Source organism: Epargyreus clarus, unplaced genomic scaffold (genome assembly GCF_041222505.1).
Source record: "Epargyreus clarus isolate Ecla_fem2 unplaced genomic scaffold, WU_Ecla_fem_2.2 ptg000015l, whole genome shotgun sequence".
Lineage (NCBI taxonomy): Eukaryota > Metazoa > Arthropoda > Insecta > Lepidoptera > Hesperiidae > Epargyreus > Epargyreus clarus.
Window position 1 is genome coordinate 4869095 of NW_027332223.1, and position 25591 is coordinate 4894685.

At 36.0% G+C, this 25591-nt stretch overlaps 4 protein-coding genes and 1 long non-coding RNA gene across 5 annotated transcripts; 1 reads left to right on the plus strand and 4 right to left on the minus strand.

Moving 5' to 3' along the window:
* Positions 1-45: 45 nt before the first annotated feature.
* Positions 46-9500, minus strand: LOC140747665 (myosin-VIIa). Its single transcript, XM_073080195.1, has 11 exons — positions 9256-9500; positions 8331-8594; positions 7705-7889; positions 6297-7504; positions 5953-6197; positions 5052-5879; positions 4457-4795; positions 3821-4038; positions 1253-3579; positions 525-1018; positions 46-322 (listed from the first exon to the last, which is right to left on the minus strand). The coding sequence occupies exons 1-11, from the start codon at positions 9277-9279 to the stop codon at positions 116-118; spliced, it is 6339 nt and encodes a 2112-aa protein (XP_072936296.1). The 5' UTR covers positions 9280-9500; the 3' UTR covers positions 46-115.
* Positions 9501-9605: 105 nt separating this feature from the next.
* Rpn8 (regulatory particle non-ATPase 8) lies at positions 9606-11592 on the minus strand. The gene is made up of 2 exons (XM_073080196.1): positions 11212-11592; positions 9606-10492 (listed from the first exon to the last, which is right to left on the minus strand). Exons 1-2 carry the CDS (start codon positions 11384-11386, stop codon positions 9678-9680), a joined length of 990 nt encoding a protein of 329 aa, XP_072936297.1. The 5' UTR covers positions 11387-11592; the 3' UTR covers positions 9606-9677.
* Positions 11593-12479: 887 nt separating this feature from the next.
* On the minus strand, positions 12480-13712 carry LOC140747667 (uncharacterized). Its single transcript, XR_012102892.1, has 2 exons — positions 13309-13712; positions 12480-13131 (listed from the first exon to the last, which is right to left on the minus strand). It is a non-coding gene; the product is annotated as an uncharacterized LOC140747667 (long non-coding RNA).
* A 577-nt stretch (positions 13713-14289) lies between these two features.
* On the plus strand, positions 14290-15100 carry LOC140748380 (inosine triphosphate pyrophosphatase). The gene has a single exon (XM_073081240.1). The coding sequence runs from the start codon at positions 14483-14485 to the stop codon at positions 15056-15058; it is 576 nt and encodes a 191-aa protein (XP_072937341.1). The 5' UTR covers positions 14290-14482; the 3' UTR covers positions 15059-15100.
* Positions 15090-19903, minus strand: atk (artichoke). Its single transcript, XM_073081237.1, has 3 exons — positions 19667-19903; positions 16729-19352; positions 15090-16627 (listed from the first exon to the last, which is right to left on the minus strand). Exons 1-3 carry the CDS (start codon positions 19807-19809, stop codon positions 15126-15128), a joined length of 4269 nt encoding a protein of 1422 aa, XP_072937338.1. The 5' UTR covers positions 19810-19903; the 3' UTR covers positions 15090-15125.
* Positions 19904-25591: the final 5688 nt, after the last annotated feature.

The following is a 25591-nucleotide window of genomic DNA, read 5'->3' on the forward strand; positions in this document are numbered from 1 at the left end:
AAATTTAACACAAGTCATTATAATATTCATAAATAAAACCTCCTATGATTATTTACAAGAATTTTATTTTACGTGAACCATGATTCCATTCTACTTCTTTTTATACTGTAAATACCTAATTTTGTACATTTCTTGGTCTTTGCTTAATTGATTGCCGCAAAACTGCGATATATGACGATATGAGATCATCCATCTTATATCCTAGGGATGTTTCACAGAGAATTTTTGTCCCACGGAGAAAATTGCCCATTGTCATATGGAAGAAAGTATTTCCCGAGGACCAGTTGGACAGCTGAGAAAATGGATGAGTGACTAAAATTTCCTGAAATGAAAATGATTAATTAATTATAGTCAACACTTTTTTACGTAATTAGGATATAAATGCACGAATCGATAGCCTCGTTTTGGAAAGATTCAATCGTCTGAAGCACGGAATTGTTCTTGATATATAGTCATTTAACTTGTCATACTATTTCCGATTTATCAGTAAGTGAGAATGAGAACAAAAAAAATATTGCACGTACCCTACTTTGTGGATGTATAACGCTAACTCCATTTCTATTTATACCTATTACCACCAGCTCGGGGTAAGACGGATCGGAAGTTTGCTTCACTTCGAAAAACGCCGTACCAAATGTTGGCCATTGAAAAATTTTCTTAAGAAAGTTCTCCTTTGCTTCGTTTTCTGACATCGGGCCATGTTTAAGATAAGCGTTCGCAATAGTTGATTTCCACTGCGTTTTCGATTGGATGCTGATCATATCTGAAGGAATTAAGTCATCAAGCATTTGAGTCACTTGTGGTAAAAGTGCCTGATCGTTACCAAATCTGGACCTGTACACAAGGGCAGCTAATTCTACCAGATCCTGTTTGGATGTTTTATGGTAGCCCCGCAGATATTTCGGGAGTTCTTGCGGAAAGTAGAAAATGTTATCTGCATTTTTATCTTTTCCAGGAACGGTATTGATCCACAGTTTTTTCATGAAGAATATTTGGTAATTTATTTGCACATTTGTAGCTGCAATAAAAAAGTTTAATAATAAAATATAATTGAATAATAAAACAATCAATGTACACTAAAATACGAGGAAGTCAGCAAACTCATTATTAAAATATTTAACGACCAATAGTTATAGAAACATAATGTTGGGGACTTCTTATCATATACAGGAACATATTATGCATTTATATTAATGTAAATAATATTCTATCTTTATAAGGATTTATAAAATAAAAATTCAAAAGCACATACCTCCTCGTGTGGGCCGCGTCTGCTTCATCCATTCAACAAGCTCATGCACGAAGTCGAAGAAGTAATAATTATCGGGAACGGAGAAAACTTTGTCCACTATTTTGACGAACAAGCTAAAACCGTCACTGTTTTTCAGATTAAGTCGTCCAGTAATTTGTTCACAAAGATCTCTCGCCTTTGTGGAGGAATCCACCTCAAACGCTTCGTCAGTGTCATCGGGGAAACAGACTTTGTGATAAATTTGCATGCTCCTGTGTTGAATAGCTTCAACCTCGACTACGTATGGTGCATATAGCCTCGGTCCATTTTTCTGCGTTTTGAAAACACGCTTCAAGCATTCCTTTGCTATAGGGTGCGGTCTTGTCTTTAGGAACTCTACCAGTTCCTTTAGTAGGACAGGGCCACATGCAAAGACGCCTGTAGCGAGCCATAATAACTCCCATCCCCTTTCTTCGCTAAGCTGTATCCTGTTATTCGTTAACTGCTTCATAATTTGACAATAAACTTCATCTCTTAAATTGGCGTCGGTTACAGCTGGTATAAATATCTCATCTGTATATTCAGTCGAGGATCTTGGCTTTGGAGTTGGCATATCTCCCATGTATTTAAGAATACCATAGAAACATGCAATGGCTTTTTTCATAAGATCATCGTCATTTGTTAATTTTTTTAGTAAAGGTTTACGGATCGGTTCCCTGGTATAAGCCCAAAGATCGGCTGTAATTGCCTTCTTCGCCGTCGTTAACGTTGTCTGTCTTGATATTGTCGTATTTATGTCAATGTTTTCCCTAAAATGTTCCTTCGCGTATTTTTCAAGAGTATACATTCTCTTTCGTTGCATAGTATTGTATTTTGACTGGGACTTTTTGTCATTATTCACCTTGCCTTTTTTAAATACTTCAAGAATTGAATTGGTTGGCATGGTTATTGTAGGGAGTATATATACCTGTTCAGTCGGAAATAGTCCTTCGTTACCATTACACAGGCCGTGTCCCCATGTAGAATGCATCAAGGTCTCTCCAGTGCAGTCCTGTAGTAATGTAATGAGATCTCCCGTTTTGTATTGCAAGAATGACGCTGCGTCACTAAATCCTTGTGAATCACTTTGAGCAATCACATAAGTGGATCGCCTCTTTAAACCATCAATAAGGTATATGATAAGTGAGCTCATTTCATTCGCATCTACGCTCTGGAAGACAAATTCTTCTTGTTGTATTGTTCTTATTGTTATACTTCCAATGTTTTCGAACTCTTCCACGTCACTGTAAGCAACGTAAGTCACTTCTGGATATGATATTTCGAGTAGGATGTGTTCTAGTTGATCCACAATGTATATTCCAGTCCAGTTAACTGCTACGATGACAAGGTCTTTGTTGATACTTTCTCCTTTCACTTTAATAGCTTCGAAAAATCTGGAGAACAACATTGGCCACTTCAGTTTTGCGTAAATAACGATGTCCTCTTTGCATCTCAAAGGATCTATTTTTGATTGAATACTTTGTGAGGACTCGAATGATTTCGTAACGAGATGTTCCCATTTAGTCAAAGCTGCATCATTTGACTGTATGAAGTGGTTCGGTATGTAGTTAACGATTACTTTTCTTAATACATTTGGATCTATCCGGTGCCCATATTCGACATAGTGTTGTTGGGCGGCTATGATAGCCAAGTCCTTTTCAGAATCACATCTGTATTCTCCAAATTTCACGCCCTTGGCTACTTGATGATATATAAGGTTTGTGGCCACTGGATCATCAGCCGGGTTATGCCATGGTGTAAAAACTTCTTTTCGGTAAAACAGCCTCCATGGCGCGTTCTTCTCTGGAGTACCTTGTTCTCTAGCGAATTGTTCACACTGAGATATCGCATCCATAATATGCTCGCCTTCACTTCCTAATGAGAGAACTTTGTCGTATAGTGTTATGTATAATGAGAAACCAAACGCGTCTGTCAATTCAATATTATCGGCTATCTGCTGACAGATTTCTTCTGAAGTTGTGGCTGAATCTGATTGCACAGTCTTCATCGATTCATCCATCAAAGTGACTGTGAGAAGGATTGGTTTCTTTGTTTTAGTTGCTTGTAATTCTAGCCAGCTAGGAGGTTGAGTGCGGGCTCCATTTTTAAACGTTCTTAAAAGTCTGCCTTCACAATATGGCGCGTACCCTGGTGGCCCCTCTCTTATGAACGAACGTAAGTATTTAACAAATCTCTCTGAGGGCGGGAAACAACCTATACACAGTGATAACAGAATCCATCCTCGAGCATGTGACGCCTTTGATGGATTGTTTGTAAGTTGCTTGCACAATTGGCAGAATATCTCGTCCCTGTAATAATCAAACGTACACTTTTAGTAGCGGAAAATTAGATAAAAAATATAGTTTATCTGAAACAAGCATTAGTAACGAAGGCTTCATAAATATTTATGGTGTAGGCACATATCATATACATTTAGCAATGTCTGTACCTACCTACATTTTTATTGCGTCTACAGATATTAATTTTGATAAGGCTGGTTTAAATCAACAAAAACATTGAACAGGTATTCCCCTATTTTAAGTTAATTACCTTAATTCCTTTCGTATGATGCCGTGACCAATGATGAAATGTAGTTTCTCCAAATTAGTGCTTCGTCGGGCGTTCAACCAAGTATTATACATTTCATTTGATAGTTCATCGTTCATTAATGTTTTAACGAAATTCTCATTTAACTTTGTTTGCCTTTTTAGTGTATTTTGTATAATCTTTTTCGATTTGCCTTGGTGACTATCATTTGCTAAAAAGTTCTGAAAAGTTGATATTTTGTTTTTAAATTGTTTAGTTAACAGCCACACGACGTATTGTCTAATAACATTATAGAACCTCACTCCTCAATTAAGAAATGGTCTGCAACTGGTAGAACTAATTGCGGTATCTATAGCAAAACTTCTTTTTAAGGCAGGCCTAGCAGAGAAATGATAAAGGTTGGGGACATCGTTAAAACTAAATTGAACAAATTGGTTGATACGATATTACTAGTATTTACATTTCAAAACCTGCGTGTTTCTTTAAATGCTTTTGATTTACATATTAAATAATTAAGTCGTGAGCGATATTTTAAAATTAATACGGTTGTGTACTCGCTTTGGTAGTACCAGCTATAAATATGTTCCAAACGTTTGCTACTATATAGTTTGAAGATATCCAAATATAACGACTACTCACTTCAAATTCCTTACTCTTTTGAAAAGCCCGACCAAGAGTGTCCGTCAATTTGGTCATGATTGGTATATTGTCAATTTTATCATCCACATATTTAGGTTCCGACATATCACCCATAAATCTCAGTATGGTGATCCAGAGAGCTTGAGCAGCTATTTTGTCCATGGGAGAAGGCATTTCAAGAAGAGAATGTTTTAATGGTCTTCTAGAATACTGATGACTCATATTTCCTGTAAAATAAGTCGCCGCAAATTTTCTAAAGTTGAACTCGTCAAACGGTTCGTCTTCCGGCTCCTGAGGTAATGGTATGACAGCTGATAATGGAGGCTTCTCGGGTGTTGCCTAAAACATGAATGAGTAAATACAAATGAAAATACGTGCATTGTGCAGAGCTGGTACCTAAAACATTTAATGAATTATTTTACATTTTTTTAATTTTAAGTCTTTTACAATTTCAAATGAAGTATTCGATTTTTACATTGATGAGCATTCTTCCAAAAAAGTGAGTAAGTTTACTATGTGATGATCTTGTGTTACGATTTGAACGCTTATACAATTGAAGAATTAGTAAAACATAAAAAGACGTTTAAAAACTTACCATTCCAAATCCAACTCCTCTCACGGTGCCCGCGGGAGTTGCAGTATCTTTGAGGAAGCCGAAGACATCATCGACATATCTGTCGTCAATCACGGTCGTATTCTGCACGTTGTTCTCAATAACGATGTCCTTAACAATCCAAATTGATCTCATGAGTTCCGTGTACTTCTTTTCATATTCATCTTCTGTAGTTTTCGAGTTACTTTGACTTTCTTCTTTCTCTTTCTTGAATTGTGCTAATTTCGCCTTAATTATATGGCCTTTCTCGGTAACCAATTTCCTCACAAGATACCCTCTCGCATGGGCTTGCATATTCTTAAAGAACTTTCTCAGATTTATAAAGGTTCTTCTCAATTCTTTGGATTTTATTGTCGCTTGTAATCGCAGGTAACCTCTCCGCATTACGAGGTATCGCTGCCTATACCCACGTGCACGGTAATGCTTTTGTATATAAAGGGCAGCAGCCCGCAAACGCAAGAACCGTAATCTGTGTATGAATCTTCTAGCATTCGCCTGAACTTTTATAACAGTTGATAAAATCTTATTGTGTCTGATCTCCTCGAGAATGGAATCGTGGTAATCCTTCAAGAATACTTTCGTGTGACCGAGTCGGAATTCTTGATCTTTCAAAATTTCAGTACAGATTTTCTTTGTTGCACTCTTGCAATCTGTTTTCTCTGCTGGCGGTATGCCAGCAACGACAAGGCGATACCGATGTACAAATTCGGAATATGAGTACCGGATAGGGTAGCCGGCTTGTCTTATTTTTGCCGTTTCCATTAAGCCAGCGTATCGAAGCTGACGAACACACAGGCCTCGGTCGAAAAGCTGTAAATAAACTCAAGATTAACATATGGCACTTGGGTGAAATGAATATAATTTCTTTAGATGCTGTACATACCCTTGGCTTTTTGAATTCATTGGGTTTAATACACCTCACAAAAAATGGATGACAGGCGTAGAGGCTCTTCATAAGAGCATCGAGGGAGGTTTTGAACTGATAACTTAAGGACACGTTCTTACGATTTCCACTGTGAGAAGAAACGGAACCCATAGGAAATATGTTTTTCAAGAAAGGATTACTCGAATCTAGTATCATTTCTTTAATATCAGTAGTAAGCATGTCTCTGTTTTTATCCAAGAAACCTGAAATCAATAATTTTATAAACATTGCTGAAATAATGTCTTACCATATTTACAACATGTTTACAAATTACTAGAATATAAAGAAGATATCGTACGAACCTTGGACTTCATAATATACATCTCCAGCGAAATGATTTACTCCAAATCTGTGTTCGTGTGTAGATTTTGGAGAGATGTAACAAGACTTGGTGCTATGGTTGTTGTTTAATTTCGACAACAAAGTTATGTCTGTTCCTTTGGGAAACCTCGATTCTTCGTCGATAAGTGAGAGCAAGTTCATCGGCTTCAGCCCAATCAAATCAAGATTTTGTTGATTATCTACGTAATTTATGTTCGTCCAAGTTATCCCTTCTTTTGCGTACTGTTCTTGTTCTAATTTAAATATGTGCCTCACGAAGAACTGTTGCAAATTTTCATTAGCATAATTTATGCAGAGCTGCTCAAAACTATTAGTATCAAAATTTTCGAAGCCAAAAATATCTAAAATACCGACGAATCCACTGGAAAGCTGCTGTTCTTGGTGTAATGTTCTGTTAATAACCTCAACTATGTGTTCAAAAATATGTCCGTAAATCGCTTTCACAAGCGCATCTCTGCCCTCCACTGCGGCTGCTGCGGATAAGGTAGAAATCACCTTATCTCCTTGTGCTACTAAAGTCTTTCGCGTCAAAGAATCACACAGCTTTGATTTATTCACACCGAGCAGTGTAGCAATTCTATTAGCATTGATTGGGTCGGATACTTCAGATGATTCTATGTTGTTAAAGTTAAAAGATTTGAATTTCAAATTCCCCAGATGCAGTATTGCCGCTAGCAGACTGAATATCCCCCATACTTCATTATCTGCGAAATTGAGCACTTTGAACGCTGATCTAATATCAGAAAATTCTAAGGCATCGTCTCTTCCGTCACAAGTGATCATATTCCCTGAAGTCAAATAATCGTAATCTGATGGACGACCTAGTTCCAACTTTTTCTTTTCTTCAGGCGTCAAACCGTTAACAAGCGAATAAAATATGTGATAGTTCCTTTCGCCTTTGTTCTGCATTACTATTCGCGACTTCTCCAAGAGATACTGGTCAATATTACCTCCTTCTATGATTCCTTCCCGACTGAAGTAAATGTTAATGTATTTACCAAATCTAGACGAATTATCATTTTTTACTGTTTTAGCGTTCCCAAAAGCTTCTAATATCGGGTTTGTTTCTTGGATTTGTTGTTCAATCCATGAGTGTTTTCCACTAGCTGCGGCTAGGTATTGTAGTAATAATTTGGTACTTTCTGTTTTCCCAGCACCACTTTCTCCGCTAGAAATTGAAATAGATTAGAAAACAAACATAAACCGGTTTACATTGTATATCATACTTATACGCAGTATATTATATCATTATTTTATTTCTGTACTAACGTTCAATGTATATATCGATACACAGAAATCTTTTTGTACTAATATATAAAAATGTAGGTATGTTCTAATGACTTAAGTATGACTTGATAATGATATTACCTTATCACGATACACTGGTTGGAGGACGTTTCTAATAGTACTCGATATGAGTCTTCTCCAATAGCGAATATATGTGGCGGTATATCCCCTATACTTCGGTCTTGGTAGAAGTGTATTTGGTCCATTGTGTAGATTGGTAGGATTTCGTAGGGATTAATGGCTATCAACATTGAACCTGTGTATGTCTGAAAGGGAGAACGGTATGTTTAAAAAATAACACCCACAACCATACCGAAATACATAGGTATTGAAATAGTTCAATACCCATACTATCTAAACCATTATAAAAGCGTGCATACTTTAAGAACAGTGCTTTAGAGGAATCAGAAAATAAATAATTAGGTATTTTGGGCATATTAATACGATCGTAAGTAAGCCAAATGCTCATGATCATTTTGCCTGCCTGACATGGTCCTGAGGTTCATTCTGTGGGGCTCGCGCTTCGATCACTAATAAGTGATCGAAGGGCTCACGATAAATAAATATCTATATATATAGTATGTTAATTAGAATCTTGTAACCACTACGCAGTCAAACTATTTGCCCTAAATCTCCTCACGATAAAACAGTAATGATACTATCTAAGAACTTAAGAATCTAATTACAACTTACGTCGAAGAACTTACGTAAATAAGTTGTTGGTTGTAGCGTATATGTAGGTTGCGCAAAATTGTGTGTTCTTGTAGTTCAGCCAGCGTGATCATGTCTTCCACTCCAGTGGTGCTGTTCGATGTAATATGTAGTGGCTTGAGCACATTCTGAACCGATGTCGAGTATACTTTGCCGTCATCATCTTGTACATGGATTTTACCGCCAGAACGATTTAATATCTTTACCGCAATCGGTATGTCGAATTCGGACTGCCCCTCTGGTTTTAACCAGACCAGCTCCTAAAATTACATAAAAAGTTAATGTTATTTTCATATAATTACAGCCCAAATTGCTTTATTTAAATAATATTGGATTAATCCATATAGAGATAGAAATAAAGCTGACTGGCGAATTTAAGCAGGCCCTACTTCGAATGTTACGTGGTCACTGCTGCCCATGGCTGCAACTCTTTTAAATGCAAGTTCTTTTTCTACAACTGGGGAAACATACTTTCCTATCTTGTTCTAATACGAATGGGCGGAGGAAGTTACGAGTGAATGACCAATTATTTTCGGAAGTTTCAGCTATAGAGGATTTAGACAAGGATTACGAATGGTATCTTATGATTAAAACTAGAATCGATTTATCGCCTTCTCTGGTTGCCAATAGTGATCGTTTATCCAATTTCCGACTGGGACTAACTTTACGATCAACACAAATTGCGGACCTATTAAATGTCTGTAACTGCTTTACTATTCGCTACCCCCAAGTACAATCTGCCTTACATCATCCAATTTGCCCTTCAGTTCGGACATAAAAACACTGCGGAAGCACTACAGCCGTGTGAAGTACCGCTACTTGCAGCCATCATAAATACGTGCGTCACCTTTATAGCTACGAAAGCAGAAACTGGGGTCCTACCTCCTCTATCAATACTTTACAACTACTTTATCTACTTACCGATAGGGGTATCCGGTCCGCCATTTTTAACACTTTTATGATTTAATTTTTGTTATATCCATTGTCCACCACACATAAATACGATACGACCGCCCCAGGTAGACTATCAAACAGTTATCAATGTTCCCGATAATCTATCATATTGTATACTGATAATGTGTTATCACAAATATTTTAAGATAGTGTTATATGATAAATATCGCGCTTAATAAGTCGCTTTGAGTATGTAATACTCAATGGACACTTAAGATGGTATTGGTCATTTCAATCTTAAAAGATAACATCAAGTGATTTCTATTACAAGGAACTTGATTTTAAATAAGATTGTGGTCCAATTAAAAGATATCATATGGAATTAGTGATACAGTTTATTTAAAATAATAGAGCATTACAAACAACTTAAGCTATTTTAAAATTCTATGTTACTTTTTCTTCTCTTCCTTTTCTTTTTTCTCTGATTTTGTTTTGTCATCACTTTTCTTTTCCTCTTTATCATCTTTATCTTTCTTTTCTTTCTTATCTTTCGCTTCTTCTTTTTTGCCTTCTTCGGCATCTCTATTAGTGATCTTGTTGTTAATTAGATTATGCAGAGCAATTATTGATCTGACGAGAGCAGCTAGATATACAACAAGAGATTGATCATTGGTCTTGATGTACAAATTATCAATAAAGTTATCATTGAAAATATCTGGCAGAAGGTTAAAGATATCTTGGAGTTGGTAGATGATTTGGTGGTTCATTGGTAATTGCCCTTGTCCGACTTGGATGAGGTAATCCCTGATCTCACTTAACTGGGAGTGTAAGCCTTTTAGACCTAGCAATTGGTTGGTAATGCGTTGGGAGAGACTCCCAACTGTTGTATCCTTGATGTCTCTCAGGAGATGCTCAACACCAACTTCTTCTGCCTCTTCAGCCCCGATTTCACTAGGCACGTGTTCAAATGTTCTTGTTGTTGGACTACCATCGTCATGGACTTCCTCCACTGCTTGGTACGCTTCAGTGGGTAAACCGAGATCTTTTGGCTTAGCATCGATGATAACTAGAACCGAATTGGGGCAGTAACGCCGTATCAGTTCATTAATGGAGACATCATTCTGATGTAGCTTTGGGCCGGTGTGGTACCAGCCTACCACCTTTTCTCTTGCATTGACCTTCTTGAACATGCCGTACATGTTCTCCAAGTAGTCATGGTCCAGGAACCAGACAGACTTGTCTTTGTCATCCTCGTCAAACGGTACTGGAATTAATAAAAATAACTCGTTAGAATCTTCTAAGTTTCTTTTTTTTTAAGATGTGCATTATAGTTTCTTTTATCACTTCTCTGTATGAAAAGATTTTCATTTTGATGTAACTAATGTTTCTAAAAAAAATAAGTTTACAATACTGACGACTCGCATAGCGGAGCGGTCACCATACCGGTCTGACACGCAATGAGTCCCGGGTTCGATCCCCGGCCAGACAGATATCTAAATGATGAATTTAGAGTTCTGTTTCTGGGTCTGGGTGTTTGTGTATTTGTCCATGTGTGTGTCCATGTCACCCACGACACAGGAATCCTAGTGTGGGGCTGTGAGTGTAGAATGCGTTTATTATTTATGTTTATTATACTGTTGATATTAATGTTTAGTGCCAATAAGTAGTACAACACTATGTCACTGAAAGGTGTTAGTCAGTGACTGTGCATAGATTGCACATAATAAATGTAATAAAATGATAGAACGTTTTGATGAGAAAATACAGTAGCTTTGTTGAAGAGTGGGCTCTGGTACTAATTCACGTTAGCCGCCCGTCATGGAGAGGGTCCCGGATTCGATTCTCAGTCAGAGTTGTAACTTACGGCTATGATGGCGTTATTCTATTTTGGGTCTATGTACTCTTTTATGTATGAATATTATTCTAGAAAGTGAAAAAGTAGGTAATACATTGAAAGTGAATCAACCAAACGAAGTAACTAACCTGCAAAACTGTTTGAAACGTCCAAGACGCCCTTGGCTCTCCAGCATCCCAATAGAACGCCTACGACTCTCTTTTGGTTACCTATCTTGCCCATACGGTTGAAATGGTCCACGACGCTCAACAGCACCAGCGGGTGAACCACTACCTTTGTGGTGACAACTTCTTGACTAGGCATTTTTAGAGGTAAGTGCAGTTACAATCACAACACTAATATGATGCTATATATAATAAGCTACCGGTTAAATGAATTCCAACAGAAAATAATGACCGGTTTATATGATTACTTTGTAATGCTAGCTTCTTGTTATTCTTGTATTCGTATCAAATTCGTATGAAGTACGAAAGAAAATTTGACAGTCATCTTAATCCACAGACTACTTATTAATACTTTTGCATCATAAAAGATTGGCATAGCAACATCGTAGGCATCTATACGTTATGGCATGATGTTGCATAAAAATATTTGTATGTCTGGTAAATTTGGAATTTATGAAAACAAAAGCGTCCTGTCCAAGGAACATGATTGCACCAAATCTATAAGATTTCTTAGAGGCCGCCTAACTGGTCAATTGGCTACTTGACACTTTTTGGGAAAGTGTTGTAATGAATTAGTATACGTATTATATATGCCTTTCATTGATCACTTTTTCGAAAAAAGGGCTATTTATTAATAAAAAACAAAGTTACTTTACGGTGAACGGAACGTCGCGTTAAATCAGGCGGTCAAGTGTCATTTTGTGGCGAAACGTCATTATACTGTAAACAAACAACGCTCGGAAGAAAATAGGGAGTTATTTAGCTCTTATAACTAAAATTGAAGTAAATGACAAGTTATAAGACGTGTGCAGTGACGATGTGTACAAGTACGATCGCTAAATATCCTAACAAATTTGCTTATACACGTTCCTAAACCGAAATCTCATAAACGTTAACAGAACTTGCAGACAGAGGATTCAAACATATAATAGAAGTATTAATGAGAAAAAAGAATAAGGAGTGATTCCTATACTCTAAATCAACAAACCCGGATGTAATCAGAACAAAACAGCATGTTAAAGTATTCATATATTTTAAAGATGTCTACAATAAGAATAGAGTTAGAATAGTATTAGTTAAGAATAGAATAAATGAATTAAAAGACGTCTACGAGAATTCTCTATTTTAAGGCCTCATTCTGTAATTAATAAGAAACAAAATATTTCGATGACTGAGTTATTATTACTTGTGCACGGATTAACTTACAGGACTGTATAATTAAAAATACATGATTTGCTAATTTTAATCTTTTATTAACCGACTGCTTTGTTTGTTAGGTTTATATGGGTCTATTATTGAGTACACACCATAGAACTTTTGTATATATTTATCATTATATGTTACATTTACAATATTTACTACAGATAACCTCAAAGCATTTTGAAGCTGTTATTTTCTTGTATATTGAAGCTCTTGCTAAGCTGAATTTTTGTGCTGCTTGAGTGTTTACTTTCTTCATTTTTAAAATTATTTTCTGTAACAACTAGATATATAATTTTTATCATTGTCATTTTGAGAAATCTGTAGTGCAATAACAGCAACTGTATGGTCTTTTTCCTTCCTTCATCTTGTTACTCAAGTAAAGAACTACTATTTCCCATTTCCTTTACTTTATGTACTTCAGAGTGCTGACTACCTTTGATACTTTTGGTTCCTCACTTTCTATGACTCCACATTAAATCATGTTTGCTGCATCCTTGGGAGGCAGGACAGTCATCACATTTAATAATACTTTGTTTTTCATATACAGTCATGGACACTGAGCATGACTTTTGATGTACCTTGTATTCAGGGCAACTTTTACTTTTCATGAAATACAAACTTGCCTGCCTCTTAAACTGCACATACCCTATAGCGTCGTTACTATACGAGTGTCGCGAAGATCTGAAAATATAAATATAACCAATAAATAACCTTAGAGCAGTTCACATAAGAATATAAGTATAGTTTAAAAAGCTTGATAATCACTTAAAGACAACCTTTCTTCTATCGGAAATCGGTTAAGAAATGTTTTAACTGTCCGAAATGATTAAATGTAAATATAAAGAATATTTTACTTACGTTGTTTATTTGTGATTTCCATAGGTTATTTCACGGAAGTTTTTGTATTCATTTTTATTCATTGCATTGTATATCTTCTTTAAGCAGATTCACGCTATCAGCTTTAATATACTGTGGATTCATTTCGGTTCACAACATAAATTCAACCAACTCTAACAGCAAACGATATCATTTTTATTTGTCTTGTTTATTATGCATGTAGTGACGTCACCTGACATTTAAGGCAGCACTGTCGCCGTTTTGGGATTTAAAATCCACAGATAAAAAATCGAAAATTTCTTTTAAAAAATTAAAATACTTAGAACGTATTAAAAATTAAACTAAATACTGCATAATTTATGTTTACTTATAAGCTATCATATTGGATATATTTCATATTTTATTGTTATAACTGTCAAGTACCCAATTATATTGGGCAATACTGGGAATTGTGCAATATTATTGATGGTTTAGGGTTAATATTGAAAATTGCAATTGCAAGTTTAAGCGAGTTTAATTTCTATTGCACCATATTTTTTATTGCATCTGTAGAGTCAGTCAGTATTGCGCAATATTTTTACTCAGTCAAATCAAATATTTTTTTATTAAAAATATTTTCTTTATAGATCACTTTTTGAATGTACAGTACATCTAACGCCACTCCACAAGGTGTTTCGTTATGGGGAGAACTATTCCATAGAGTATTATTATATAGAGAAACTATTCTCAATCAATACTATTCTCCGACTGAACACGAAAACTGGGCAGTTCGTATTATAGTGCAATATAATTGCTCGTTTGGAGTCAGAGAGCCTTTCAATCATATTGCTCACTAAAAAGTATTGTACAATGTTATTGTAGGTCTAGGGCCAGCCTTATTGTACTTCTAATATTATTAATATTAATAAATTCCGTAGCATATAAAATGTCTTCCATATATGTAATCTGTGAATATAAGCTGTCATTGCTGTCATTAAAGTCATTGACTCATTGTCATTTGTCCGATTTGTCATATTTGAGATTAAATCAGCTGATCGATTATAGTGAAAAATAATACTGAAAAAACTTTAAATTTGCTAATGATTTGAAACTGAATTCGACATCGCATGCTGCGATAGTAAATTTGAAGTGATTGTGACGAACACAAATATCCTTAAAGAGATTTGTTATAAAGAATTTTTAAATAAATTAAACCATGGCACACAGAACTCTAACCTTCGTGACGGGAAACGCAAAGAAATTGGAAGAAGTACGTGCCATACTAGGGAGTACATTCCCTTTAGAAATTATTAGTCATAAGTTAGACCTACCAGAGTTACAGGGTGACATAGATGAAGTGTCAATAAAAAAATGTCAGGAGGCAGCCCGATTGCTACAGAAGCCTGTAGTAGTCGAAGACACGTGTCTATGCTTCAACGCTCTTAATGGACTACCCGGTCCTTATATAAAGTGGTTCTTGGAGAAGTTAAAACCGGAAGGATTGACAAAACTACTTGCTGGATGGGAAGATAAGTCTGCGGAAGCTGTGTGTACATTTGCATATTGTGCGTCGAATAAAGAGTGCTTAGATGTAATCTTATTCCAAGGCCGAACCAAAGGAACTATTGTCCCACCGCGAGGCACAAGAGATTTTGGATGGGATTGTGTCTTCCAACCGGATGGCTATGACATAACCTATGCAGAAATGCCCAAAGATGAAAAGAACAAAATATCCCACCGATACAGGGCTTTGGACAAAATGAGAGACTATTTTATAAAGAATAATAATTGATGTATTATTAAAAAGTATTGAAATAAGAAGGTAATTGTTAAATATGTTTTATTATTTATTTCTTAATCTATAGAGTAATTGAAATAACAGAACACAATATTATGATTATTATACTGATATGTTGTAAAATATTAGCTTTAGAATTATTATTAATACCTGGTGCAACATATGGTTCTAAATTTGAATTATTGTAGTTCTTATAATACCATTCCTTATCGTCTGCATGTCTTGGTTTATTACCAGAATTGTTCCCAGGAAACCTAGTTTTACCTTCTCTATTTGTAACTGGTAAATAGCTGTCCCTTAGGTCATAATGTTCTGCGATCGGCATGTTCACTTTTGTAATAGTTGCTGGCCTAGTGCTATGATTTCTTCTTTCCAAATCCTCTTTGGTTGAAGAAAGACTTGCTGAAAGTGCTGTAGGTAGATTATCAATATGTTTTTTCATGGGTGGTCTTAATGTTACGACGGTAGAGGGTGGTGGTATGGTGTGAGCTGGAGTTGTACTTGTTTCTAACCATGGTTGCATTCCCATATCATTACTGGTATCTGTTGTTATAATACCTTCTTTTTCAGTTACTTGAGTTATAGTTAGATTTGATTCTTTAAAATTATAATGTCTTAAAGTACTTGGATCATTTCTGTGTTCTTGTATATTTTTCGTTCTGTTATATGCTATATGAGTACTGTTGTTATCATTTACGAAAGCTTGTAATTCATGTGTTTCACTTTTTATCTTTATATGTGTGGTGTTATTTTGTACATTTGGTGGTAACTTATCAACCACAGCCACACTCTTATCAACTGGTCCCTTGTTGCTATAAGTAATACTGCCTTGTTTATTTGGGATTTGTCTATGTGTATCCAACATTTGTGTCGGATTGGGGATTGGCATAAAACCACTACTTGTTTCTGGAAGCATGGGGGTAAAACCACCTGTCTCAAATCTGGGTGGCTCTGTTACGTGGTACTTATTGTTGTATTGTTGTTTATTCTCTGACCAATCCATTTTTCGACCAGTACTTAATAATTTTCCCATATTAATTGGGGGCAAGGGCATACCAAAGAATGTAAATCCACTTGAAGGAGCGTTTGTAGTTATGGCAGAATTTTTGTTACTCGTATTTTTCATACTAGCGTATAAAGTAGGAGTATTTCCGATATTAGCATGATTATAATCATCAGTGTCATTAAGCTGATCATTTATACTATCTATTAGTGTTTCATTATATGGATAATCAACATATTCATCGTAAAAGTATTCAGACTCCTCTGGAGAAGGTCTTTGTTTGTTAACGTAATTATTTTTTAATTGTGTAGCAAAATCTTTAATTTTATCCAAAGATGTAAACACTTGTGATGACGCCAAATTAGGAAGCAAGGCCTCATTTTCGTGAGTTATACACGACCGCCCAAAGTCATCGTTAGCAGGGAAATTTAGACAGTCATCTCGCGTAAAAGGCATTCCTTTTACATATGTTCCATCGCTACATTTTGGTCCTATAGCTGTTGATTCGGATAACCATGACTTAAGCCAAATCAATGCACAATTACATATTAGGGGATTACCTGGAACAAAAATAACAATATTTATATTACACCAACTTCGTACTTGCTAATAATCATCACGAACTATTATTCTGCAATCCAAAAAAAATCTCATAACTTACCATCAATATCTAAAATAGCAATGTTATTTCTTAAATTGGCAAATATATTTTCTGATACTGAAGTTAGCTTATTATACCGTAACGATAGAACTTTTAATCTCGGCATGGCATCGAAGGGCTGTCCGTTAATGTAACATATTAAATTATTTTCCAGATTTAGCTCAACAAGCCATTCCATGAATTGGAAAGACTCCTTTGTAATTTTTGTTATTTTATTAAAACTCAGATCCAGTACCTCCAGCGATGGTAATTGTCTTATTCCAGTGTTGTCGATATTGGTAAGTTGATTGTTACTCATGTTCAGATATTGCAGTAAGGGAATATTTTCAAACGCCCGTAATGATATAAATTGTAACCGATTTCCTTGCAACTCCAATATTCTAAGCTTTGGAAGATTGGAAAAAACACGATCCGGTATATCAATTATATGATTTCTGCTTAAGTAAATTGACATTACACTGGGAAGATTCGATATCGCTAAGGAATGTATAACTTCAATTTGGTTATTTTCCATATTGATTGTCTCTAAATTTTGTATGTTTTGGAAGCTTCCAGCGCGTAATTCCATTATTCTGTTGCTCGGTATCCGTACTTCTTTGAGCGTTTGAATATTATTGATCGAATTTCCGTCAAAATGTTTTATATGATTATAACTAGCATCTAATATTTTTAATTTAGACAACATATTTAAAGTGGAGGGCAATTCGTTAAGATTATTTGAGGATATATTAAAAACCTCTACATCAATGGCCCGACTCACCATACTGGGACTAATGTTTCTCAATTTATTTTTGCTAAAATCAAGAGTGGATAGAGCTCCATTATCTTGGATGGATACAAAATCAAAATTATCAATATTATTTCCATGTAAGTTAACCAGCTTTAGGTTACCAAGTTTGTTAAAACTTTTCGGATGTATAGAGAAAATTTGATTCTCACTAACATCTAATATTTCTAATAGAGTTAAATCACTAAATGTAGTTGAATCTATTTGCCGCAATCCATTGCGTTTCATATACAGTCTGCGTAAATTATGAAGCGTTTTCATCCCCGCGTAGGGAAGCTTTTGAATTCCATTATTTGATATGTCCAATGTTCTCAATGATGGGAGGTCCAGATCTGGAGACGGTGGTGCTGGAAAATTAGTTATTTGATTTCTTTGTAAATATAATTTCTCCAAACCTCTTGGTAATCCGGGTACGAATTCAATTAGCCGATTGTAGCTAGCATCGATTTCATAAAGTTTCGCTAGGTTTCTGAACGTTGCAGGATGTATAGAAACGAGAGCATTTCTGGATACATTTACATATTCTAATAAAGGAGATTCCATAAACGTCATTGGATCTATTATATTTAGCTGATTATTACTTAAATCAATTCTCCTCAGTGCTGGTAGATTGTACAGAAGCTTTGGTTGGAGACGTTGAAATTGGTTATTTGACAAGTCTAAACCCTTTAAAGCCGGTAAATTCCAAAAAGGGCCCTCGTAGAGGTTACTCAAAGAATTATTACTCAGATGTAACTCTCTGAGTGCAGGCATCGCTACAAAAGCCTCAGCTTGTATGACTTTAATACTGTTTCTGTTCAAATGCAATCGTTCTAAACTTGGGTGACCTCTAAGCGCACCCCTTGGTATTTCTTGCAGGAGGTTGCCACTTAAGTCTAAAAATTTTAATCGTGGTAATGCATCCAGTAGTGACCTAAACTCTGATATATGCATAATTTTGTTTCCTATCAGATATAACTCTTCTACGCCGCTGCCGGATTGCTGCAGAAATGACTCCGGGTGTATCCTAACAATGTCATTATAGTTTAAATCCACGGCTCTTAATTTTGGAACTCTGTGGAATGCTCCATGATGTATAATGTTTATTCTGTTATTCGATAGCAGGAGCGTCTCCAACATAGGTTGATCGACAAATGCGCCTTCACTTAACTTATCTATTAAATTATAATTTAGATTTAGAATCGATAGCATTGGTAAGTCGCGAGTAGCTCTACCAACCATAGTAGCATCAGAAATTTTGTTATTACTAAAAGATAGCTCATTCAGTTCAGGCAGTAGAGATAATGCTCTCATGTGGACCATATTAATCCCACAATCTGTGATCTCCAGTTTCTTTAGTTTTGGTAAGTTGTAAAATGAATTCTCCTTCAGTATTTGAAGATTTATACTGCCCTGTATAAACAGCTTTTCTAGATTTGGTAAATTTTTGAAAGTATGTTCGTTGATGCTGTTTAAGTTTTCTGATTGTATGTTTATGTACCGCAATCTTGGCATGTTAATAAGAGCCGCTATACGTTTTAGATTGTTGGACTGTATAGTTATTGCTTGTAAATGTTGCAACTTCGTTAAACTTTCAGTTGGTATGCTAGTTAAATCATTTTCCACTATGAATATTTCAACTAAACTAGTTTCTTGTGATTCGAGCCACGCTGCAGATACTCTCTCCAGTCCATTGTGACGTAGCATGAGTCTTAAAATTTTAACTCTTTGGAAGAGCTTCCCTGGTAAAGATGGAAGATAGTTATTTTCTATAATGAGTTCATCTATTGGTCTCTTGGTATATTCTCCAATTCCCTGAATGCCTTTTACGACTTGGGGTAAGTCGCTGTGCGTACACCTGAAACCAACACAGAGTAATGTTCAAATAGGACAACATTAGTTCCCACAATATATGGTCCTTGGGAATCAAATATACCTAAATATATTATTTTAAGTATGTTAACTACTAATCAATCACGTAGGCCTTTTAATGGGACGTAAAACTAGAACAAAAGGATTTTTTTAACACATTTTGTCAATACGAAAAGGCTAACTCAAAAATATGTAGAGTCCGGGGTGGCGGGTTAAAGATCTTTCGCGGTACTGTATACTATATGCGGAGACGTATGGAAAAGGTAGTAAGTTTAATAAGAAAATTGTAATCATACAAACCATATTTGTACATCGTCGTTGCGATTGGTGCAAATACAGGGAATTATTGTATCTGGGACCGGGCATAGTGAACATTGTCTGAATAGAACAGCGAGAAATAGAAGAATTAGTCGTTTAAATGTCGTATCGGCTGTAAAATCCATGCCTTCGCGTCTCCTGAGTTAATCATTGTACCATAGTCCTCGTTCCTGTGGACACCTCCGTTAAACCTGGAATTAAACAAAAAATCTACCCTTCAATATCTAACTTTAGTAGTACCTTTAGTCGTAATTGGACCATGTAGATATTTAAGTTAAGATTAAAACTACTTCGCAACCATCCGCTACAAATATGTATGATGGTATATATTTTAAACCATGCAGTATGCACCACTCTCCCTCCCACAAAGATGCGTGCAGATGCAAAAAAAATAAAAATATACACCACGTTAACTATAAGTTGTTTACTATAAGTTGACTCTACGACGGTTAATCGTTAAGTGACTCTGTCGATGTAATGCATTAGGTTGAATCTTTAATCCAATAATAGTGGATATTTAATCCACCTGACCCGAGATTGAACTCGAAACATTCAGTCTAATATGCAACTTTCCAGTCTAACATCTGGAGAATATTTCTTCTTACTTCTTATTAGCACAAGATATATAGCTTTCGTCTATTGTAAAATAACACTTTACCAAATAATACAACTTTTTAACACTTCCTTAGCGGATGTTATGGTAAAGAATAACGAGGGTCTTACCGTAATCCGATTGCGTCAAGGACTTAACACTATCGAAAACAATAAAATCAGGAAACAATAGAACATTACTACGGTACGGTGCCTAATGCACTTTCCCCCTTTGCCATTGTTATTGGTGACCTATGGTATACCTTACGTCACTTCGGAAGTTGTGCAACTCCTTAATTTTGTAATTAATTTAAAGCTTAATGTAGGTCACGTTTCCTAAACAGTTACCCTATTTTTGACTATTAAAACTTATTGGAGGCTTTACAAAGCATCCTAGGTTTGGGAGTGTTTGTTAGTAGTCTCTGGACCAGATTAGAGCTCCGGTATTCACTGCCTGTCGCAACAGGCGACTAAAAGGACATTTCCAGGATTGCGGGTGGCAAGAGTGGGAGCTCGAATCCTCCAGTTAGTGACACCGGGGTGGACGGCGGTGTGTGTGACCGTATATCGTTGTAAGCACCAGATGGCACGGGAGAAACGTAAATTGTTTCTCCAGGGCAGAACTTGATAAGGGCATTGCACTCGGAGAACTGCTGTTATGTAGTAGTCCGTTGGAGATGACAGAGTCCTCCTCGTAACGCGAAGGATGGTAACCGGAAGGGTTTAGTGGGGGAAAACCTCATATAAACGAGTGTCGCTCCCAAGACACCGGTTACTTTTTGAATACCTTAATTTTAATGAACCCCTTATCGACAAAGGTTGGAGCGTGTTGAAAGAGGAAATTAGGTAACCGTTATGAATCGATTTTACTCTTAATTAGCGCGGATCTAAAGCTTTTTCAGATTCGATAATGTACCAACAATACTTGCTATAGGTATAAAAACAAAGTAGATGAATATTTTTTAGATACCTAGTAGGTAGATACTGCAACGAAACACAAATTTTAATATTACAAACTTCGTAATCTCTGTTGATAATCAGTGCTAAGTTTGTGCAAGCAGCTTAAGTATAACTTATACTCCTAGTATAACGTAACCCATATGCAGTGAATGAAACGAGCCATCATTATAATACAGTTACGCATTTATCTAACGTTTCCTAACTGTCACAGCGTCATCTTGCAGTGTGCACATCTCGGTGGGTCGGCACAGATCACTGTTTCAACCACAGAGCGATACAGCTGTAGAAATGCAAATGTTTGGTTCAAAAATCTTACGCCTATGCCTAAGTCTATGTACACTGTCGAATCCTCTTCGTTTTGGATGAGATTATTTTTTTTGTTCACGAGGAGGAAACCTTCAAAAGGTACCCGACGCCGTAGGGAGCGACGCCGGGTTATGTGGGATTTTTACCGTACTAAAACCCCCGTTCGACGTCCTCAGCACTTCGTGGAGACCTCCGACGGGACACAACCAGAGTTGGATGGGATCAACCTAGCTAAATCTAAGCTTATAAATTCTGATTGAATGAAATTTCTATTAGAAAATTTTAATAGAAATGCTATTGAAATAAGTCGATATTCAGTTAAAAGGTCTAAATATTTCTAAAATTATAGAGTTCGTTAACAGTAATTGCACTTTTGCACATGTTTATGTGGAGTCTAGTCTGAGCCCCTTATGTCTATACCCTTCCACATCTAGTGTCCAATTCGAAACTAATGAGATTTCTCTTGTGACATTAATCTTCCTAAGCTTCCAGTTACTCACACTTCATACATATAAAACAAAAAGTACATAATTATCTTTATTTCTGAACAAAACCAAGCAAACAAAAGACGGAACTTCAGTTTGCGGTTTGATCAGGAAATAGTGTCTAGAGTTCTAGAAAGCTAACGTATCTAGGTATGTAATTTTATACCTTTCGTGAAAGCACTTCAGGTAAGCTGAGTCTGAGTATTTCATAACAAAAGAATCGCCATTGCTCAATATACTTACTAACTAAGCTCTCATAAACTCCTAAGTCTACTAAGTCTTACTAAGATTCTTTGTATCATGAATGTCATAGACACAAAGGCTAGTAGGTACACCCACTTGGCACCGAACCCGTTACCCTCTGCGTAGCAGACGCTACGACATTCGGATTATTGCGCCTATGAAGAATTAGTTAGTCTTTATTTCTTTGCTAAAACACACGATAATAACTAAAAATAAAACTACAGCCCAAAATTAATTTCATATAAGCAAAATATGCAGATTTTATTATTAAATTGATTAGATATTCTTGCGTGCATAACGTGATAGCGTATTAGAATACTTAATTAGCAATAAGTACGCAGATTGTTATCATAACTTTCTCTTTAACGTTACGAATTTAATAAAGAAGGTATGCTATTTATTAACATAACGAAAATATAGGCTGCAGCGAAAATATACGGACATTAGGTATAGGTACATCGGAGATAATTTTCGATAGTGAGTATCTACTGAACTATTTTGATAAAATAAATAATTTTGTAAGAATAAGCTGAAAGATGGTGGTATAAATTGAATTATGTCAGGAATTTCAAAATAATTGCAGTTTTCTAAGCAAATATACCTATTTGGTGTTCATTTGGGTAATAGTAAACCATTGAAATCCACTATTAAGAAATTGTTTTAAGTCTTTACACCGGGGTATAGAAGACAGGTCCTAAATATAATAATCGATTGGACCGATTATAACTTAACCACGCAAAGTATAACTTTACAAGGAAAAGATAGAGATCGCACTCAAAGGGAGTCACGGGTAGTGGCTAGTGCTAGCGGTAGAGCGGTAGAGACTTTATTAAGTTATTAATATTGCAACCCTGTGGTACAAATAACTTCTATCGAATTAAATCTGCTGTAATATGTGCTTATTAAATCCATTATGTACTCTTACATAAACATTCTTGCGGTATTTTTATTATATATGTAGTGGAGTAGGTACATGTGTTGCATAAATCAGGCAATCTTATGTAAGTGCTTACTCTTAAATATGTATAAATAATTGCATTTAGGCAGACGAAACTTACCGTGAAATGAGAATCCGTATTATAAAAAATCCAATTTTGTGTCAGTAATAATTAATTCATAATTTTTATAAAAACAATAATTTGATTACGTCTTTCTTAAGCCTTGCACAATCTGCAATAAGTGCAAAGATTAAGTATTATAGTGGGTAAGTAGATCGCGCAGTCACCGTATTGTTTTGATGCCCAATTACGTAACAACTTTTAGTTTGTAGCTCCAGAACATGCGAAACTTGCCGAAGACAAACACAAACTGGGATGTGGAGTGGATTTCGCATACAACGGCGACTTTCGGTTCATGGCTCGATGCGCACCAAGTAACTTATCTTTCACCATTGTGGCTCGTGCCGGTCCACGTTACCTCATGGATTTAGAAGTGCAAATAGGCATAAATATATTATAATATGTCCATCTATAATAAAAAAGGCTAAATCCATAAAAATCCGTGGCATATAAAGTTTAATTAACTCTCCTCACCACACCTTTTACCTACCCTACGACGTTTATCTATGATTATTAAACAAGTAAAAATAAAGAAAAAACGCAAACAATTTTGACAAATGAGAACTGAAATACAAATACCAGATCCATTACGTTTAAGTATTTAACATTAACCTTTATGTAAGGAACGATATCGCAGTATGAATTTTTTATCCGTAAAAAATCTGCAGATAAAATCGTTAACAGCAAGTAAGACAGTTGATAGACAGAATAAATATAGTTTAAAAAACTAAAAAACACGCTTTTATGATAAAATCAACTAAAAAGGTAGAAAATAATTTTCAATCTAGGAATCAATTAAGGAACAGTAAATTGTATAATTGTAAAAAAGCGTGGAGTGCTCCACTTATCAATTTTCGAAAAGCACCCTTAATTTACCCATTAATTTTTAGTATTTGTTGTTATAGCGACCATCATTATGCATCGTCTGTAAAAAAATCAAGTGTCTATCTATTACGGTTTAAGAGATAAAGACAGCGGAGGGTTTCGTTTTATCCTTTGAGTACGGAATCCTAAAAATCATTCTACAAGATGGCATTATAGATATGTTTCAGTACATTTGAGTTATAGGGAAATAACATTATTATTTTCAAAAGCTAAAAATCAATCTAGTAACTTTGCCTGAACGCTCCATAAGGCGCTTTCTCTCGCCTCGAAAATCGTTAATCCTGAGGATATTGATAAGGACAATGGTACAAAATTATTAAAATCGTGTATTGTCATCGGTTTTTGATAATTCTTCAAAATTTTGAATTAAACTCAACGTTCAAAGTGGATAGAAATCGGGCTCAAAGATTCCGTTACTGTTACGTACATACATACATACAAACGTACAACCCAAGCTAATAAAAGCGTGTTAAAAACATACTGTAACACTAGGTACTTACTAATAAACTACATTTATATGAAAGGCATCACTTCTGTTATTTAATCTATGGCTAGAAATTACAAAATAAACATTGCGCTGAATTGTTTTGATTAAATCCTGCGATGTAGTAATAAGGAAGGTTTGAACAATAAAATGACATTTGTTAAACATAGTATGTGCAAATATAATTGCTCATTGCGTGTTACATGCATTTAATAATAGGATTTATCTATCGAATTGAACAAATAGTAAAGGTACACACACCTCTGTCTCTACGTTACATAAGGTGGTTAAAGGACATTTCCTTTTCTTCATTTGCACATTTATTTCAAATATAACATAAAGATATATATTTTTTTTTGTTTACGAGGGGGAAAACTTCAAAAAGTACCCGACGACGTGGTAGCGGGTTATGTGGAATTTTTACCACACTAAAAGGTGGCCGTCCTCAGAGCTTGGTGGAGAACTCCGGGATCTCCGATGGAACACAACCGGAGTCCTCCGAGCGCGATGCCTCTATCGACTCTAGCTTGGCGCTCTGCCCTGGGGGAGCATTTTACGCTCCTCCCGCACACCTGGTGTTTAGGACGGTATGCGGCCACACACGCCTTTCGGGGGTTGCTTGCTGGACGGTTTGAGTCCCCACTCTTGCCGCCCGCAACCCCGGAAGCCCCCTTCTAATCGCCTCTTACGACAGGTAGGGGATAACGTAGCCCTATTCTAGTCCTGCTAAACATAGTGATACCTAAGGTATCCTCTGCTTTGTCCCTGTAGTTCCGGGACTAGAATAGGGCTACGGTAACTCCTGCCTGTCGTAAGAGGCGACTAAAAGGGGGCTTCCGGGGTTGCGGGCGGCAAGAGTGGGAGCTCTAGCCGTCCAGTAAGCGATCCCGGGAAG